The sequence below is a fragment of the Pelobates fuscus genome, chromosome 6 (assembly GCF_036172605.1).
Source record: "Pelobates fuscus isolate aPelFus1 chromosome 6, aPelFus1.pri, whole genome shotgun sequence".
Lineage (NCBI taxonomy): Eukaryota > Metazoa > Chordata > Amphibia > Anura > Pelobatidae > Pelobates > Pelobates fuscus.
Window position 1 is genome coordinate 66,889,915 of NC_086322.1, and position 21,215 is coordinate 66,911,129.

Sequence of the window (21,215 nt, forward strand, 5' to 3'; positions counted from 1 at the left end):
TATCCAGACTCCTTTGCCTGCTGCACGGAGTTCCGGACTCTGGCACAGTTTCTTTGGACCCCCACGCCAAGGCTGACTTAGCTATGTGGGGGAAGTTTTTGAAGGACTGGAATGGAATCTCCATGTTTATTCCCCCTCTCTCTACCTCTTCACCCATCATCCACACAGACGCAGCAGCCAATACCGGTTTTGCAGCCATTTTTGGGAACCACTGGTTCAGGGGCCATTGGCCCACTGATACGGATGCCTTGCCAGGATTCAGAGAGACCTCAGCACTATTTGAAATTTATCCCATTGTGGCGGCCGCACACACCTGGGGTCATCTCTGGTCTGGCAAGGCAGTCAAATGCTACTCTGATAACTCGGCAGCTTGTGAAATCGTGAACAAAGGGCGATCATCTTCCCTGACCATCATGCGGCTGATTCGCAAGCTGACCTGGTTGGCAGCATCTGGCCAGTTTCACTTAGTTTGTTTTCACATCCCGGGTATTCACAACACGGCCACTGACGCTCTTTCTCGTTCTCAATTTCAGGCATTTTCTCAGGCACTCCCAACGGCTCACCTACAACCATCCAGGACACCACGGTTCCACGATCTAATCCTGGATTAAGCACACTCTTGAACCACGCTAGAGCACTCACTCACCAAGCATTATCACCAAACACGGCTATCACTTACAATAGGGCTCTTAATATATTTAATAAATTCACAGCAGAGTTCGGTTTACAAGGTGACTTCTCTATTCAAACCATGGTGGCTTTTGCCTCTTTTTTTCCACCTACACCTTAAACTATCTCACAACACCATTAAACTATATCTCACGGGGGTCCAGCACCACAGCTTCACCTTTTTTTTCCTAACACACCTTTCCTGTCTTCATACCGCGTCAAAAAGGTTTTGAAAGGAATATCAAAGGTTTCACCTCCACTCTCTACCATTAGATTACCTATAGATGGGCCTATCTTCAGGTCACTTAGCAATCTCCTTGACACAGCCCCATTCGACATCGGCACAAATACGGTGATCAAATCTGCTTTATATCTCGCTTTCTACGGTTTTCTCAGACCTAGAGAGTTCACCGTAATTTTTCAAGGAGATACGAAGCTAAGACTTAAAATATCACACCTCACTAAAATAGAGGATCACTACCAACTTTCGATCCCTACAACAAAAACCAACCGGTCACTACACCCTACTATAATTCCTCTCTTCCCTACTGATAATGCCTGGTGTCCGGTAAAAGTACTAGACCACCTACGGTCAACTCTGCACGGTCACCTACTGGACTCTCCGCTCTTAACACTACAAGGGCACCCGTTAACCACAGCAAAATTGATGGTTCATATCAGAATTCTGTTATCTAAGCTCGGACACAACCCGATTGCATTCTCTAGGCACTCCTTCCGTATAAGAGCCACCTCTGCAGCCTCTAGCACTAACACACCGGTCCATATCATCAAGAGACTGGGGCGGTGGAAATCCTCCATATATACTGCATATATTCCACAGCCGGAGAAAGAGCTTCGCCAAGCTTTCAGCAACTTGGTTTTGTAAAAAATGCAATTAAGTGTGTATTTCTCGAATTTATCTTTTTGCCCTCTTTTATTTACAGGCCCACTCGTACGTTGGTTTCGGCACACCACAACCAACTTTGCTCACAGTTACTATCCATTACGTATTTAAATTCCGAGCACAAGTTAAAAGGCCTGAACTTGTGGAGGCCTGAATTTGTGGGAGGAGTAAGTCCCCTACTTAAACTCCCAGCCCCTACTCACCTCTGCCTTTCAGCTGATTGTTCCCACCCACCTACACCCTGTTATAATTACATTCTCCTTGGTGGGCCCTCTTTTATTTACAGGCCCACTCGTACGTTGGTTTCGGCACACCACAACCAACTTTGCTCACAGTTACTATCCATTACGTATTTAAATTCCGAGCACAAATATATATATATAATATATATATGTAGATCTATTATATATATAATATATATACATATTATATATATGTAACGTCATTCTAAGTGTATTTTAATACTAATATATATACTAATATTAATATTAAAATACATTACGTATGACGTTACATATATATAATATGTATATATATTATATATATAATATATATACATATATTATATATATATATAAAAAGGCATTTAATTTATTTTTTTTAACATGTTCATTTTTTTTTTTTTTTTACTTTCCCACCAGCAGGGGGACTGTCTGATATTTCAAACAGTCTCCCTGCTGGCAGATCCACAGCCAGCTATAGGGGGCCATGTGATCGCTCTTTGAGAGAGATCACATGGCCCCCGGGGGCCTCATTTGCCGGAGGGGGGCTGCCTGGGCTCTCAGGCAGCCCCCAGAAGAGGATCGCGGCGGAGGTGAGTACACCTCTCCTCCAGGGGCTGCAAGCCCTTTAACCCCTTAAGGACACATGACGTGTGTGACATGTCATGATTCCCTTTTATTCCAGAAGTTTGGTCCTTAAGGGGTTAAAGCCGCGACGGCATAGAACGCCGTAACGGCGTTAAGGGGGTAAGGAGACCCCTCTCTGTTATCTATCCCGAGCGTGACTCGGGGTTACCGCTTTTGGCAGCGAAAATTAACCCCGAGTCACGCTCGGGAATACCGCCAGGGAGGTTAAACTGCAATTAGATAAATACTTGCAAAAACATAACATACAGGGATATAATTTCAAATTAGTGGGGTAATAGCTGCTTGATCCAAGGAGACATCTGACTGCTATCTGGGGTCAAGAAGGATTTTTTTCCAAGTGGAAGCGCTTCAGACTACGTTTTTTACCTTTTTTTGGATCAACAGCAAAAACATATGTGAGGAAGGCTGAATTTGATGAACACAAGGCTCTTTTCAGCTAGGTAACTAATGAATGACTAAATCATTTGAAATAATTGAATCCATCATGTTATTTGAGATTTAAAAAAAAAGAAAAAAAAACATAGACAAGAAAAAGCAATTAACCCCTTAACGCCGTTACGGCGTTCTATGCCGTCGCGGCTTTAAAGGGCTTTAAAGCCGTTGCGGCGGCATAGAACGCTGTAACGGCTTGCAGCCCCTGGAGGTCCGGCGTACTCACCTCCGCCGCGATCCTCTTCTGGGGGGCTGCCTGAGAGCCCAGGCAGCCCCCCTCCGGCAAATGAGGCCCCCGGGGGCCATGTGATCGCTCTCAAAGAGCGATCACATGGCCCCCTATAGCTGGCTGTGGATCTGCCAGCAGGGGGGCTGTCTAAAATATCAGACAGTCCCCCTGCTGGTGGGTAGTGTAAAAAAAAAAATAATGAACATGTTATAAAATAAATTAAATGCATTTTGATATATATAATATATGTATATATATTATATGTATTAAGGCCGTTTGGCCTGTATTTGTGGGAGGGGCTTAAGTTAACTTAACCCCCTATATAAGCTACACCTCTTACCTGACTCCTTACCGATCAAGGTCAGCGTCTGAATGCACTTCCGGTTCATCCAGTCGCCATTTTGGAATACTTCTATCTTCTCACGAGGTCTTCCACGCCGAAACTGTGTCCTGGAACCAGCAGCAGGTTTCCGTCCCACCAGCTTCAAATTCTTCTGTTTATCGCCGCGGATTACATCCTAGGCACGAGCATACCGTAAGTTGACCTACCCGTTCCGCCAGGCTACAGTCCCACGGCGTCGGTAACGGGCCAGGTCCACACTTTACCGCCGGAATATTTTAAAACCCCATCCCCGGTCCGGGCATACAAAATGTTAAATAAATGCGTCCTTTACACCCCGTTTTTCGGGCTCACGGTGATAACACGGGTTTACAAATAAACTACTGCAAACATACCTGTTCCTTACACATATCGGTTTTATTTTTCGGGCTCACAGCATACCCACGGCTGCTACCCTAGTCCTTGCAAACTCATGTTGCCCGATTGGGCAGTATCAAACAGCCCAGCAAGATGTCCACTTTTACTGTTATACCACATATGAAAGTCTGTTTTACAACAGACGGGGGCCGCCAGTAGTATCCTCACAGATAGAATTATCTTATCAATGACTGATTTTATATACATCTGTGTAATACCTAAAACTCACGGCACATAAATAGTTGCCAACATACCTGTTTAGATAGTATACCATGCCGCCAGCACTCGGTCACACCGGCGTAAATCACTTCCACGCCGGAACTACATTCCCCAGAATGCACCCACAAGAAACCGCCCAATCACATACCCCCTTGCATTTACAGTTAAAATCTTACGCCGGAACACGCAATTAAGGGGGCTTTACGCCAAACTCACCAGCCACGTGATGTTAAATAAATCCCATACTTAACCCTCTATCTATCAAGGTATCCATACCACATTGTCATAATTACCACACACCGAGTTACAAGGGTCTTATCCCAAGTATGTCTTCCACAAGAATTACTTCACACATACATTCTGCACATAACCACAGCGCCACCTACAGGGTATTTTACATTACAGCAGGGGCCACATAAAAGTCACATAAAGAATGATTCAATTAGTCATAAATTTCTTAGATAATCCTGACAATAAGATGATTTTACATACGTCAGGAACAATCTCTCAAAATACCACATAAGGGCCATATGGCACGATTGTTCATCATACCATTAATACACTTGACGATTGGGTTCTACGGCATATGATTATCCGTGGGTGCTTATATAATTTAATCATATCATTTCCTGTATATACGGCATACATACATAAGCATATTATAGGTCTATGGAACCCCAAACAATTAAAGAGATAAATGATGCACTCACACACATATATAAGTATGTATATATACATATATATATATATATAACAAAAATCTTAAGTAATACACCACTCACATAACAATAGGGGTACTCTCAGACACCCCACAAACACCACCCCCAAGGATCTCCCTGGGGCAAATAGATAAACATTAATACAAATGGTTTATGCGTTGTATTTGTTTTCATACGGTCTCCATCTATTTAGTTGCAGGTATCTACTGCCACCTAAACGGATTGTCTAGAAAATCTTTAATTAGACTACCAGGTACGTACACCTGCTCACAGAATATCCAAATATTAACCCCAATAAATAGATAAAGTACTGGCAGTTAGGGTCATAGGGGCCAATAACGTTATATCTCCCTCTTGGCATTATGCTTCGGATTAGCAGTCCCGCGAGGCCAACACCCCGCCTCATACTCGGAGGCATACACCCCTCGAGCCACACGTGAGCTAGTCGCCTCGCATGTTTCATAGAGAGGGCCTCACCAGTCACTCCGTTTCCCCTTTTTCTGAATAAATTCACTGAGAGGCCATCAATCGGCCACCACGAGCAGTGGCCATATAAAAAACTCCATCGCGCCAACGCATAGATAGAGCCTCTCAAGCCACTTGGCACTAGCAGGGCCTCACCAGCCACCAACTTAGGAATAATCGTTTCACCTTACGGCATAGCTAGCAAGCCAGTACTAAAACACCCGGTTCAAATAATAATTTCACCTTTTATTTTAGTTAAACATGTCTCATGCCAGTGGTGAAGAGCTATCGCTCCCTAGTACCCCAGCTAGGGGCGAGACACCTTCTCACAGGGGAGATATGACCAGTCCAGCGTCAATCAGATCCTGGACAATACCACGTATTACCACCGAGTTAAGGAGACGGCAAATTCCCTACCCTGCTACGGCAAGGAAAGCAGAATTATTTAGACTCCTTAGCACGACAACAAACAACATGGAAGCAGGGGAAGGCCCCAGCACCACCAGATCGGGAGACATCCAGGCTATGTTGGCCTCACTCATGAGCTCCATGGGCAAGGTCAACGACAGACTGGCTAACCTCGAGGCGGTGACCACAGCCCTAACCAAGGCAGGCCTTCCCGACACCGCTCAAACGACACCAGTCGAACCACTGGCTACGGGAAACGGTAACTCTTCAGATACCCATGACGTTGATCCCGCACACACTATCCCAGCCCACATCAAGAAAGACATCCTGGAGGGCAAAGATGTCAACTTAGCATCCTTACTAATTGCCTCCCAGGATGTGGTAGAAAACAAAACCTACATGTATGATGAGGTATCGGTGGTGGTCAGATCTAAAGACTCCAGGTTGAACCGTAAACTGACCATCCCGGAATTTGTCTTAGCCTTTGGTATTTTCAGAGATGTTATGTGTGAAGTGTACCCTAACAGAAGAGAGGAATTCGACCGTTACATGCACAAGCTGGTGGACCTTGGTAACAAATATGGCGGGTCGGCCTTTTACGATTATCACAGGTCATTTTCCACCAAAGTGGCTGGCGCTCTTTCCCAGTATGGTACCCGTATCAATTGGAGCAGGCTAGACACAGAAATCTTCTGCAGACACTTCGCAGGGCTCAAGACACTGGCTTGTGTATCATGTTCTTCTACTACACACACCACAAATTTTTGTTCCAGCACGGCAGACGACCACAGCCAAGCTCCCAACACTAGCTATGCCGGTAGAACAGGAAAGAACGCCAGAGACAAGCTGGGCCGTCCTATCATTTTCTTCGGCAAATCACAAATTTGCAATAACTTTAACGGTGGCACATGTAGTTTCAGTGCATGTAGATTGTTGCACATTTGTTCTCAATGTTTCAGGGCACATGCCAAATCCATGAGCCCTAATAAAATGTACCCTAAACCGTACCTAACGTCTGTAAACATTGATGTTCTAGCAGCACTACTAGCCAATCACCCATCCAGACACTTGGTAGATTTTCTTGTCACAGGATTCAACGAAGGGTTCCACACAGGCATCATACACATGCCCACTGGCCAACTAGAATGCCCCAATTTACAGTCGGCAAACCAGAACCCAACAGCAGTAGATACCCTAATAGCCCAAGAATTGGCAGAAGGGTTCGTGTTCGGTCCATTCATAACCCCACCATTTACATCATGGCGTACAAACCCCATCGGGATTGTCACGGGAAAAACTTCCCTCAAGCAAAGACTCATTATTGATCTTTCAGCCCCTCATACCTCCCCTACCCCAAGTCTCAACTCCCTCATTCCCTCCGAAGAATTTTCCCTGCAATACGCCACCATTGATCACGCCATTACAGCCATCACACAAACTGGGGTTGGAGCTTGGTTAAGTAAAACGGACATTACGAATGCCTTCAAACTGCTACCAATCCACCCTGCACTCTGGCACCTACATGGTATAAAATGGGCAGACAAATACTATTTCTTCTCCTGCTTAACCTTTGGGTCAAAAAGCAGCCCAAAGATTTTTGACACTTTCGCTGAAACACTCTGCTGGTTACTACTGAACATTTCAAGATGCCCCATGGTAATCCATTACCTCGACGATTTCCTGATGATAGAAGGGAACTCACTTCCGCCCAGCAGCCTCAAAAAAGCCCTTAATCTATTTAACCACTTGGGTGTCCCAGTATCCCTCAAGAAAACCGAAGGTCCTGACACCATCATAACATTTCTGGGTATACAACTGGACTCAGCATCCATGCAAGCAAGCTTACCACACGACAAAATTGTCAACATTATCAATAGCATAAACCACTACATGTTTCTGGGTACATGCAACCGCAAGGAACTCCAGTCCCTTATAGGTTCATTAAACTTCGCCATGCGCATCATCCCCCAAGGAAGGGCCATCATATCCAGACTGCTTTGTCTTTTTCCCCACTTTCAACACGAGAACCACAGATTGTCCATGGACCTACAAGCCACAGCAGACCTACAAATGTGGAGGAGGTTCTTGACCAGCTGGAACGGTAAAAGTCTGTTCCTCCCCGCACTATCAGAGACGTCACCAACCATATGGTCAGACGCAGCATCCAACAAAGGTTTTTCAGCCATTTTCGGTACCAAATGGCTTTGGGGCGCATGGCCAGAAGAAGTCCGTGACGTAGAAGGCTTTTTCACAACCTCAGCCCTCTTTGAAATCGACCCTATTGTAGCAGCGGCTGTGGCATGGGGACATCAATGGTCAGGCTTGTCTGTTCGCTGCCACTCAGATAATCAAGCCACATGTCACATAATAAACAAAGGCCGTTCGTCATCCCTTACAATCATGAGGTTTCTTAGAAGACTCACGTGGTTGGCAGCATGTCACAACTTCTACTTGGTTTGCTTTCATGTGCCAGGTATTAGTAATGTAGCAGCTGACAGCCTGTCTCGTTTTAAATTTCAGGACTTTCGACAAGCACACCCGTCAGCAGCTCAAGCAGCCACAGTAGCACCCCCGTTCTCACAACTAATCATGGACTAGACATTATAATGGCACATAGCAGGGATCTAGCCACATTAGCACTATCACACAACACTCAAGCTACATACAACAGAGCCTTCACACTATATAATAGATTTCTCGCAGATCACAACATATCACAACCATTCCTCATGACATCCATCATAGCTTTCGCTTCCTTTTGCCACCTCAAATTACACTTATCATATAACACAATTAAATTATATCTTACGGCATACAACACCATATACTAACCATAAAACCTAACACACATAGCTTCATGTCAGAGCCTTCACACTATATAATAGATTTCTCGCAGATCACAACATATCACAACCATTCCTCATGACATCCATCATAGCTTTCGCTTCCTTTTGCCACCTCAAATTACACTTATCATATAACACAATTAAATTATATCTTACCGGCATACAACACCATATACTAACCATAAAACCTAACACACATAGCTTCATGTCATCATACCAGGTAAAAAACATACTCAGAGGTATTCAAAAATCCGTACCTCCACGACCACCACAACGATTACCTATAGACAATAAACTTTTTCCATCATTATCCGACCTATTAGATTCCAGACCTTTCCATGCTACCGCCAACACAGTCATCAAAACAGCCATGTATACAGCCTTCTATGGGTTCCTCAGGCCAAAGGAGTTCACCACCGTCACAACTAATCAAACGGATAGGTGCCTGCTACACAAACACCTAATAAAACATGGCGACCACTACATACTCGCTTTACCCCAATCAAAGACAAGCCAACATGCGCATCCAGTAGATATCACATATTACCCTACCCTAAACAAATGGTGTCCAGTAGCAGCCTTAGACTCCTATCTTCTTAACACCACAGCACTACCATCACAACCGTTATTCCAACTGCAACACACAGTACTCACCACCACGGCATTCATGAGATATATACGATCCCTGCTAACAATGCTGGGTCTCAAACCTTCCCACTACTCTGGTCACTCGTTTCGCATAGGAGCAGCCTCCACCGCATCCAGCGCAAACGTACCAGTACACGTCATCAAGGCATTGGGACGTTGGAAATCATCCGCCTACTCTACATATATACCCAAACCAACACAAGAATTAAGAAATGCTTTTAAAGCCATATCTGGATAAATTGTATATATTGTTGACTGTAATAAATACCTTGTTATTCACTTTTGCCCTCTTTATTTACAGGCCTACCGTATCGTCGGTATCGGCACACCACAACCGACTTGCTCTTTTACACTATTCCTGTTCCTACTGAAATCTCACTTCTTATACAAGTACTTGGCCCCTTACACAAGTATTAAGGCCGTTTGGCCTGTATTTGTGGGAGGGGCTTAAGTTAACTTAACCCCCTATATAAGCTACACCTCTTACCTGACTCCTTACCGATCAAGGTCAGCGTCTGAATGCACCTCCCACCCACTCCTCATTTCAACACTTTTCTCTTTCTTTTCTTTCCATTTTCTTTACTCACATACTACTTTGTGGGTCCTCTTTATTTACAGGCCTACCGTATCGTCGGTATCGGCACACCACAACCGACTTGCTCTTTTACACTATTCCCGTTCCTACTGAAATCTCACTTCTTATACAAGTACTTGGCCCCTTACACAAATATAATATATATATATACATATTATATATATGTAACGTCATACGTAATGTATTTTAATATTAATATTAGTATATATATTAGTATTAAAATACACTTTGAATGACGTTACATATATATAATATGTATATATATTATATATATAATAGATGTACATATATATATTATATATAAATACGTCTAATTAAAATAATAAATAAATAAAATAATAAAATAAATAAATAAAATATTGAAACAAAATTTTAAATAAATTATATATTCATATGTAATTTCATTCTAACTGTATTTTGTTATTAATATATATATATTGGAAACAGAATACACTTAGAATGACATTCTATATAAATCTATTTATATATAAAATACAAATAACCGCAAATATATATATAGAGATAAATACATATAATTACATAAAAGATTACATTAGTATACAGGTAGAATTTAAATACCTATAAATGCATATATATTAAAATTCTACGTGTATATTTAAGTAATTTTTTAACATAATTATGTCATTTGATTAATTAAAATTTGATTGACATGCCTGACAACACAGAGAAAGTGCAGATAATGTAATTCGCAAGCACTATATTTGACCCTGTAACTCTCCAAGACACCATAAAACCTGTATATAGGGGGTACTGTTTTACTCAGGAGACTTCGCTGAACTCAAATATTAGTGTTTAAAACTGGTAAATTGTATTACAACGATGATATTTTAAGTAAAAGTGAAGTTTTTTGCATTTTTTTTACAAACAAACGGCCCTTTTATGGACTATATTATTGTTGTAATATGTTTTACTGTTTTAAAACACCAATATTTGTGTTTAGTGAAATCTCCCGAGAATAACAGTACCCCCCATGTACAGGTTTTATGGTGTTTTGGAAAGTTAGAGAGTCACATATAAGGCTTGCATTTCATTTTTTTGACATTGAAATTTGCCAGATTAGTTATGTTGCCTTTGAGACCGTATGGTAGCCCAGGAACAAGAATTACTCCCATGATGGCATACCATTTGCAAAAGTAGACAACCCAAGGTATTGCAAATGGGGTATGTCCAGTCATTTTTAGTAGCCACTTAGTCACAAACACTGGCCAAATATTAGTTTTTTGCTTTTTTCACACAAAAACAAATATGAACGCTAACTTTGGCCAGTGTTTGTGACTTAGTGGCTACTAAAAAAGACTAAACATACCCCACGTTCAATACCTTGGGTTGTCTACTTTTTTAAATGGTATGCCATTATGGGGGTATTTCTCATTCCTGGGCTACCACACCGTCTCAAAGGTAACATTACTAATCTGGCAAATTTCAATTTGAAAATGGAACGTTCTCTATTTGACCCTGTAACTTTCCAAAACACCATAAAACCTGTTAATGGGGGGTACTGTTATACTCGTGAGACATTGCTGATTACAAATATGTGCATTTTGTTGCAGTAAAACCTAACAGTATTATGACATTTACAGCTAAAATGTGAGGCGGAACTCCAAATTAAAAAAAAAATTAAAATTTCTCAGTTTTTTTTAATTTTATTCATAATAAATTGTTTCATATATAAATATTTTATATGAAATGAAAGCCCTGTTTCTCCTGAACAAAATGATATATAATAAGTGTGGGTGCATTTAATATGAAAGAGGGGAACTACGGGTGAACAAACATATAGCGCAAATTTCAGTTTTTGTTTACGTTTTGTTTTGATCAGAACGTGTACTATTGACTCCGTCCTGAAGGGGTTAATGGATATAAGCAAAATATTATGCAAAATATATTATTTGATAGATGAATAAAAGATTACCATTGAGTTCCTTGAGATGACTAATCAAACATGGCCTCTATGTTCAAAGTAATCACTTATCAGGAAAAAAATTACAAAACCTCCTCTGCATCTGGCTATTTCCCACATTTTATCTGCTCTTTAAAATTTAGTAAATAGCATTCCAAGCTAAGATTTTTGGAGAACAGTATTTGTGTTTAACAGTCTATTAAATCAATCCAATTTATCTAAATAAATGTGTTGCTATGTCTGTTTACAAAGGTTTTATAATGGATTTGCTTCTATTTATAGGTTAGGTTATTTTACACTTTTTTTGAAGACCTGGAAGAAAAAAAAACAGAACTATCCCATTTGATTAAAGATCAAATAGAAGTCTGTCTTCAGAAATATAAGGTTAGTGCAATTATTGTTTGGAAGTTACAGGACAAATATTGCAAGGAGTGCATTACATTTTTACAGGGATATTAGCTAAAGTCCAAATGGGAGAGGCGGAGCCTAACCACGAAGCGGAGAAGTCGCATGGCGCTGAAGCTCCAGCGATATAAGCATAATTTAGACTGCCAGAGACCTAAACACCACCTCCAAATCACCACAGGTGCCGATGAGAAGCGGCGGAACCGATATGGGGCGAAAATCAAAAAAAGTAAAGCCTGACCAGCCGAGACAAGATATCGGGGCCATGTAGAGACAGGCCCATGAAGCAACAAGGCCCAAGATGGCCGACCACATTGATACGTACTCCGACTTCTTGGATGATTTCTACCAGGAGGAGGACATGCCTGACAACACGCACTTACCTATAGCGGGGGCCAAGCCTCCAGACCCGGACAGCGCACCGGTAACCACGTCAGTGCTCAAAACCCTGTTGGCGGGCCTCCAGACCACGCTACAAGCGGACATGGCCGCCCTCCGCACGGAGCTTCAGGGAATAACGGGAAGGCTGGGAACCCTGGAGGACGCCTCCGCGGCGCGAGAAGCGCACATCACCGATATGCAGGCGGAGATCAAATACTTACAGCCCAAAAACGCAGAATATGACAGACGGTTCGCCGCCGCAGAAGAAGAGCGCAGAGCGGCAAATATAAAGATAAGGGGGCTGGCGGAAGATATACCAGCAGAAGAGCTGCCACATTATGTACGCAGACTCCTAACGGAATTACTTACACCGAAACAGGCCAAAGCCACCCACATTGAAACCTTATTCAGAGTCCTGAAACCGGCTAGAGCCCCAGTCACTGCAACCCGCGACCTTATAGTCCGCTTCCACCAACGCAAGGACAAGGCCGCAATCCAGGCAGCAATTAGGAACAGAGCTCAAGTCACGTTCGAAGGACACTCCTTAACATTCTTTGCGGATTTAACAGGCGGTACACTGGCATGGAGAGGGTCGCTAAAGCCCTTCACTGCCCTCCTCAGACAACAAGGTATAAAATATAGATGGCGCCTCGATCGGACACTCATAGTCCTGAAGGGAGATGACAAACATATGGTGCACTCGCTACAAGGTGCAAGAGACCTGCTACACACTCTAGGAATAACCCAAGACGCTCTTCAAGAGAACACAAGCCAGCAACACAGATGGGACCCAGAACAAGCCAAAATCTTCGTACCACGACGACCCAGGCAGCCCCCCTCCGAGGCGACAGGCAGCTGAGAAGCCTCCGGAGACCCTCAGGTTGCAGACAGCACTGGTCGGGACTATATAACACTCAGCCGCAACTTCGTGGCACCATGACTCAATGTTTATCAGTATTGTTTCTCACCAGTAAAATTTCTTATTGTTTTAGTATTGTTTTATTGAGGCACACAATAGCTCTAGATCGCGAGCGCCATACCGGTAACTCCCCTATCCCACTACATCTATCATGCGCAGCTCAACACGCTCAGAGCTCCTTCCCTCCCTCCCCCCACTGGCCTTGGGTAGCCGCGGGGGAGCGAGCGAAGAGGCAGAGAACAAGTACAACAAACCCATACACAAGAGACAGGCACATGCCTAGATGTCATACGGATGTGCCTTGAAACATTATACGCTCATGGACGTCCTTTGTAATACCGCATAGTCCTACATTTAGCTGCGCCCGTAAGCTAATATGCAAGATAACATTACATACGTATCCTGCAAATGCCCACAAATACAAGTTAAGAATACCAAGGTTCCTAACAAATCTCGCAGACGCAGCAATGTTTCGCCCACTACACCTGACACGCGCATGTTTTATTTACGCTATTGTTATATCGCTACTTCTTATCACTTTATAAAAAACAATGTGCATGAGTCATTACAATACCCCACTGTTATCATTGTATCTAATTTAAGCGAATGGAATGCCTTTGGGGCACCGTTCACATGCCTGTTACGCATCTATGCATGGAAAAATAAAGAATGTAAAAAATAAATAAAGTCCAAATGGACCCGTATCGAGTGAGGCACGACCATTTAGATATGTACAGGGCCATTTGGACCACAACATTTGGACATTGTCCATGCAGTATAACAATGTCCAGATGAGTAATTCAGGCCCTGAATGGGCCTGAATCTGCACTGGATTTCAGCCACACCAAATCCTGCTGAACGGCTAAAATCTTGACCAAATGCTAAAAATCTGGGCCAGAGGATTCAAATCTGGGTCTGGGTTTAAAGGAACACTATAGTCACCTAAATTACTTTAGCTAAATAAAGCAGTTTTAGTGTATAGATCATTCCCCTGCAATTTCACTGCTCAATTCACTGTCATTTAGGAGTTAAATCACTTTGTTTCTGTTTATGCAGCCATAGCCACACCTCCCCTGGCTATGATTGACAGAGCCTGCATGAAAAAAACAAAAACTGGTTTCACTTTCAAACAGATGTAATTTACCTTAAACAATTGTATCTCTTTCTCTAAATTGAACTTTAATCACATACAGGAGGCTCTTGCAGGGTCTAGCAAGCTATTAACATAGCAGGGGATAAGAAAATCTTAATTAAACAGAACTTGCAATAAAGAAAGCCTAAATAGGGCTCTCTTTACAGGAAGTGTTCATGGAATGCTGTGCAAGTCACATGCAGGGAGGTGTGACTAGGGTTCATAAACAAAGGGATTTAACTCCTAAATGGCAGAGGATTGAGCAGTGAGGCTGCAGGGGCATGTTCTATACACCAAAACTGCTTCTTTTTGCTAAAGTTGTTCAGGTGACTATAGTGTCCCTTAAAAAAAAAAAAATTCAGAACTATTTATCTACTCATAGCACTAAATAGTAAAAAAAACCTCAGCGATGCAAGAGTTATATATCTGGCAGCACACCAGTGCTTGCCAGCCAGCTGCCACATTAGACATTTTATTTTTAACCCCTTAAGGACACATGACATGTCTGACACGTCATAATTCCATTTTATTCCAGAAGTTTGGTCCTTAAGTGGTTAAAAAAGTCTAGGGGGCTCAATAAGACTCACATTACTGTAAGGGAGGTTTTAAACCTTCCTAAGTCCCCACCTGTCTGGGCATTAGGTGGGGGAGTTTTAAATAGAGGTCAGTGGGTGGGTATATGTGTTAAAATAAAAGGTAAGGGGCATCCTTTGGTGCCCACAACAGATCAGGTATATTCAGGAGCGAGGACCTAGTGTTCTCCCCGACCCTCACTGGCTTTTTATTTATAGATGTATTACTTTTTTAATGTAGCAGCTGGCTAGCTTTTGCTGGCCACGTAACCTTGCTGCACTAAGAGTTATTTAACTATTTGGTTGTTGGCTGCTAGTACTGCCAATATTATCGTTCACTTGCATGAAAGCCTGGGTCTAGGTGCAAGCTACTGGATGAAATCTGTAGAATTCCTCTGAAGATTTTAATCTTCTCCCATCCTCCCCAATTTTACTTCTACTTCACTTCCTACAAGTCTTACCCAATCTCTTCACAATCACCCCTTTCTCTTATATCTTTCCTCATCATCTCTTTTTTATCATCCCCTGCCTTTTGTCTTTCCCCATTAATCATTTTCCCTGTGCTACATTGTTGCTGCCATGTAATTGAATATGTTGAAGGCTGTGGGCCAGTGGTCTTGAATGTATGGGATTTGACTGTTTCACAATCCTGACCAGTGTCACACTTTGCTTTTTTTCTTGCCCTAGCTAACCCTAGTTTACCCTAGCCCTAGTTAACTCTTAACAATTAACTCTTTAGTAGATTGACCGCCAGGCTGATTGGATTCTGCAAGAGATAATCACAATGGTCACATTGCCTAACTGAGTGCTAAGGCATGTGATTACTGTGATTGACCACTAGAATAGAGATGTCCCGAATAGTTAGCTGGCAAATAGTTCCTGGCGAACATAGCTTGTTCGCGTTCGCCATGGCGGGCGAACATATGCGATGTTCGGTCCGCCCCCTATTCGTCATCATTGAGTAAACTTTGACCCTGTACCTCACAGTCAGCAGACACATTCCAGCCAATCAGCAGCAGACCCTCCCTCCCAGACCTTCCCACCTCCTGGACAGCATCCATTTTAGATTCATTCGGAAGCTGCATTCATTTTTTTTTTTATATTATTATTATTATTATTATTATAACTTTTTTTTATTCTAAATGCAAAACATTGTTATACAGGGGAATATTCACTAAATGCCAAACATTGTTATACAGGGGAATATTCACTAAGTATCAAACATTGTTATATAGGGGAATATTCACTAAATACCAAACATTGTTATACAGGGGAATATTCAGTAAATGCCAAACATTGTTATACAGGGGAATATTCACTAAATACCAAACATTGTTATATAGGGGAATATTCACTAAATGCCAAACATTGTTATATAGGGGAATATTCACTAAATACCAAACATTGTTATATAGAGGAATATTCACTAAATGCCAAACATTGTTATACAGGGGAATATTCACTAAATGCCAAACATTGTTATACAGGGGAATATTCACTAATTTATACAGGGGAATATTCACTATATGCCAAACATTGTTATACAGGGGAATATTCACTATATGCCAAACATTGTTATACAGGGGAATATTCACTAAATGCCAAACATTGTTATACAGGGGAATATTCACTAAATGCCAAACATTGTTATACAGGGGAATATTCACTAAATGCCAAACATTGTTATATAGTGGAATATTCACTAAATACAAAACATTGTTATACAGGGGAATATTCAGTAAATGCCAAACATTGTTATATAGGGGAATATTCACTAAATGCCAAACATTGTTATATAGGGGAATATTCACTAAATGCCAAACATTGTTATACAGGGGAATATTCACTAAATACCAAACATTGTTATATAGGGGAATATTCACTAAATGCTAAACATTGTTGAACAGGGGAATATTCACTAAATGTCAAACATTGTTATACAGGTGAATATTCAGTAAATGCCAAACATTGTTATAAAGGGGAATATTCACTAAATACCAAACATTGTTATATAGGGGAATATTCACTAAATGCTAAACATTGTTGAACAGGGGAATATTCACTAAATGCCAAACATTGTTGAACAGGGGAATATTCTCTAAATGCCAAACATTGTTATATAGGGGAATATTCACTAAATACTAAACATTGTTATACAGGGGAATATTCACTTAATACCAAACATTGTTATACAGGGGAATATTCACTAAATACCAAACATTGTTATATAGGGGAATATTCACTAAATGCCAAACATTGTTATACAGGGGAATATTCACTGAATGCCAAACATTGTTATACAGGGGAATATTCACTAAATACCAAACATTGTTATACAGGGGAATATTCACTAAATACCAAACATTGTTATATAGGGGAATATTCACTAAATGCCAAACATTGTTATACAGGGGAATATTCACTAAATGCCAAACATTGTTATACAGGGGAATATTCACTAAATACCAAACATTGTTATATAGGGGAATATTCACTAAATACCAAACATTGTTATATAGGGGAATATTCACTAAATGCCAAACATTGTTATACAGGGGAATATTCACTAAATACCAAACATTGTTATATAGGGGAATATTCAGTAAATGCCAAACATTGTTATAAAGGGGAATATTCACTAAATACCAAACATTGTTATATAGGGGAATATTCACTAAATGCTAAACATTGTTGAACAGGGGAATATTCACTAAATGCCAAACATTGTTGAACAGGGGAATATTCTCTAAATGCCAAACATTGTTATATAGGGGAATATTCACTAAATACTAAACATTGTTATACAGGGGAATATTCACTAAATGCCAAACATTGTTATATAGGGGAATATTCACTATAGGGGAATATTCACTAAATGCCAAACATTGTTACATAGGGGAATATTCACTAAATTCCAAACATTGTTATATAGTGGAATATTCACTAAATGCCAAACATTGTTATATAGAGGAATATTCACTAAATACCAAACATTGTTATACAGGGGAATATTCACTAAATACCAAACATTGTTATACAGGGGAATATTCACTAAATACCAAACATTGTTATATAGGGGAATATTCACTAAATACCAAACATTGTTATATAGGGGAATATTCACTAAATACCAAACATTGTTATATAGGGGAATATTCACTAAATACCAAACATTGTTATATAGGGGAATATTCACTAAATGCCAAACATTGTTATATAGTGGAATATTCACTAAATACTAAACATTGTTCTACAGGGGAATATTCAGTAAATGCCAAACATTGTTATATAGGGGAATATTCAGTAAATGCCAAACATTGTTATAAAGGGGAATATTCACTAAATACCAAACATTGTTATATAGGGGAATATTCACTAAATGCTAAACATTGTTGAACAGGGGAATATTCACTAAATGCCAAACATTGTTGAACAGGGGAATATTCTCTAAATGCCAAACATTGTTATATAGGGGAATATTCACTAAATACTAAACATTGTTATACAGGGGAATATTCACTAAATGCCAAACATTGTTATATAGGGGAATATTCACTATAGGGGAATATTCACTAAATGCCAAACATTGTTACATAGGGGAATATTCACTAAATGCCAAACATTGTTATATAGTGGAATATTCACTAAATGCCAAACATTGTTATATAGAGGAATATTCACTAAATACCAAACATTGTTATACAGGGGAATATTCACTAAATACCAAACATTGTTATACAGGGGAATATTCACTAAATACCAAACATTGTTATACAGGGGAATATTCACTAAATACCAAGCATTGTTATATAGGGGAATATTCACTAAATGCCAAACATTGTTATATAGGGGAATATTCACTAAATGCCAAACATTGTTATATAGGGGAATATTCACTAAATGCCAAACATTGTTATACAGGGGAATATTCACTAAATGCCAAACATTGTTATACAGGGGAATATTCACTAAATACCAAACATTGTTATATAGGGGAATATTCACTAAATGTCAAGCATTGTTATACAGGGGAGTATTCACTAAATGCCAAACATTGTTATACAGGGGAATATTCACTATGTACCAAACATTGTTATATAGTGGAATATTCACTAAATACCAAACATTATTATATAGGGGAATATTCACTAAATACCAAACATTGTTATATAGGGGAATATTCACTAAATACCAAGCATTGTTATATAGGGGAATATTCACTAAATGCCAAACATTGTTATATAGGGGAATATTCACTAAATGCCAAACATTGTTATATAGGGGAATATTCACTAAATGCCAAACATTGTTATACAGGGGAATATTCACTAAATGCCAAACATTGTTATACAGGGGAATATTCACTAAATACCAAACATTGTTATATAGGGGAATATTCACTAAATGTCAAGCATTGTTATACAGGGGAGTATTCACTAAATGCCAAACATTGTTATACAGGGGAATATTCACTATGTACCAAACATTGTTATATAGTGGAATATTCACTAAATACCAAACATTATTATATAGGGGAATATTCACTAAATACCAAACATTGTTATATAGGGGAATATTCACTAAATGCCAAACATTGTTATACAGGGGAATATTCACTAAATGCCAAACATTGTTATACAGGGGAATATTCACTAAATACCAAACATTGTTATACAGGGGAATATTCACTAAATGCCAAACATTGTTATACAGGGGAATATTTACTAAATTCCAAACATTGTTATATAGGGGAATATTCACTAAATGCCAAACATTGTTATACAGGGGAATATTCACTAAATACCAAACATTGTTATATAGGGGAATATTCACTAAATGCCAATCATTGTTATACAGGGGAATATTCACTAAATGCCAAACATTGTTATATAGGGGAATATTCACTAAATGCCAAACATTGTTATATAGGGGAATATTCACTAAATGCCAAACATTGGCATATAGGGGAAAATTCACTAAATGCCAAACATTGTTATACAGGGGAATATTCACTAAATACCAAACATTGTTATATAAGGGAATATTCACTAAATACCAAACATTGTTATATAGGGGAATACTCACTAAATGCCAAACATTGTTATATAGGGGAATATTCACTAAATGTCAAGCATTGTTATACAGGGGAGTATTCACTAAATGCCAAACATTGTTATACAGGGGAATATTCACTATGTACCAAACATTGTTATATAGTGGAATATTCACTAAATACCAAACATTATTATATAGGGGAATATTCACTAAATACCAAACATTGTTATACAGGGGAATATTCACTAAATACCAAACATTGTTATATAGGGGAATATTCACTAAATGTCAAGCATTGTTATACAGGGGAGTATTCACTAAATGCCAAACATTGTTATACAGGGGAATATTCACTATGTACCAAACATTGTTATATAGTGGAATATTCACTAAATACCAAACATTGTTATATAGGGGAATATTCACTAAATGCCGAACATTGTTATACAGGGGAATATTCACTAAATGCCAAACATTGTTATACAGGGGAATATTCACTATGTACCAAACATTGTTATATAGGGGAATATTCACTAAATGCCAAACATTGTTATATAGGGGAATATTCACTAAATGCCAAGCATTGTTATATAGGGGAATATTCACTAAATGCCAAACATTGGCATATAGGGGAAAATTCACTAAATGCCAAACATTGTTATACAGGGGAATATTCACTAAATACCAAACATTGTTATATAGGGGAATAAAAATAATGAGGGGGGGAGACCTACTGTCCTCCCCCCCCTCCCCCACCCCAGCTTGGTGGGTGGGGGCCATAAAAATAATGAGGGGGTGGACCTACTGTCCCCCCGCCCCCACCCCTGCGTGGTGGGTGGGGGCCATAAAAATAATGAGGGGGGGACCTACTGTCCTTCCCCCCTGGCCCCCACCTCTGAGCAGTGGGTGGGGGCCCTAATAAACCCCCCCCCAATCAAAGGTGACTCGGGGTCCCCAAGCCCCTAGTCACCCACCCCCTCACCCCAAAAAAGGTTACCCCCTACCTATCCCCCTCACCCTAAAAAATAGTGAGGAGGGAATAAAATAACTAACCTGTAAAGAAAAATTAA

At 40.2% G+C, this 21,215-nt stretch overlaps 1 protein-coding gene across 1 annotated transcript in view; it reads left to right on the forward strand.

Moving 5' to 3' along the window:
* Positions 1-21,215, forward strand: part of LOC134615225 (uncharacterized) — a 167,828-nt gene that overhangs the window by 99,165 nt on the left and 47,448 nt on the right. The window contains exon 18 of the mRNA XM_063459717.1: positions 11,964-12,065. Coding sequence (XP_063315787.1) covers positions 11,964-12,065 — 102 coding nt within the window. The remainder of the gene's footprint in view (positions 1-11,963; positions 12,066-21,215) is intronic.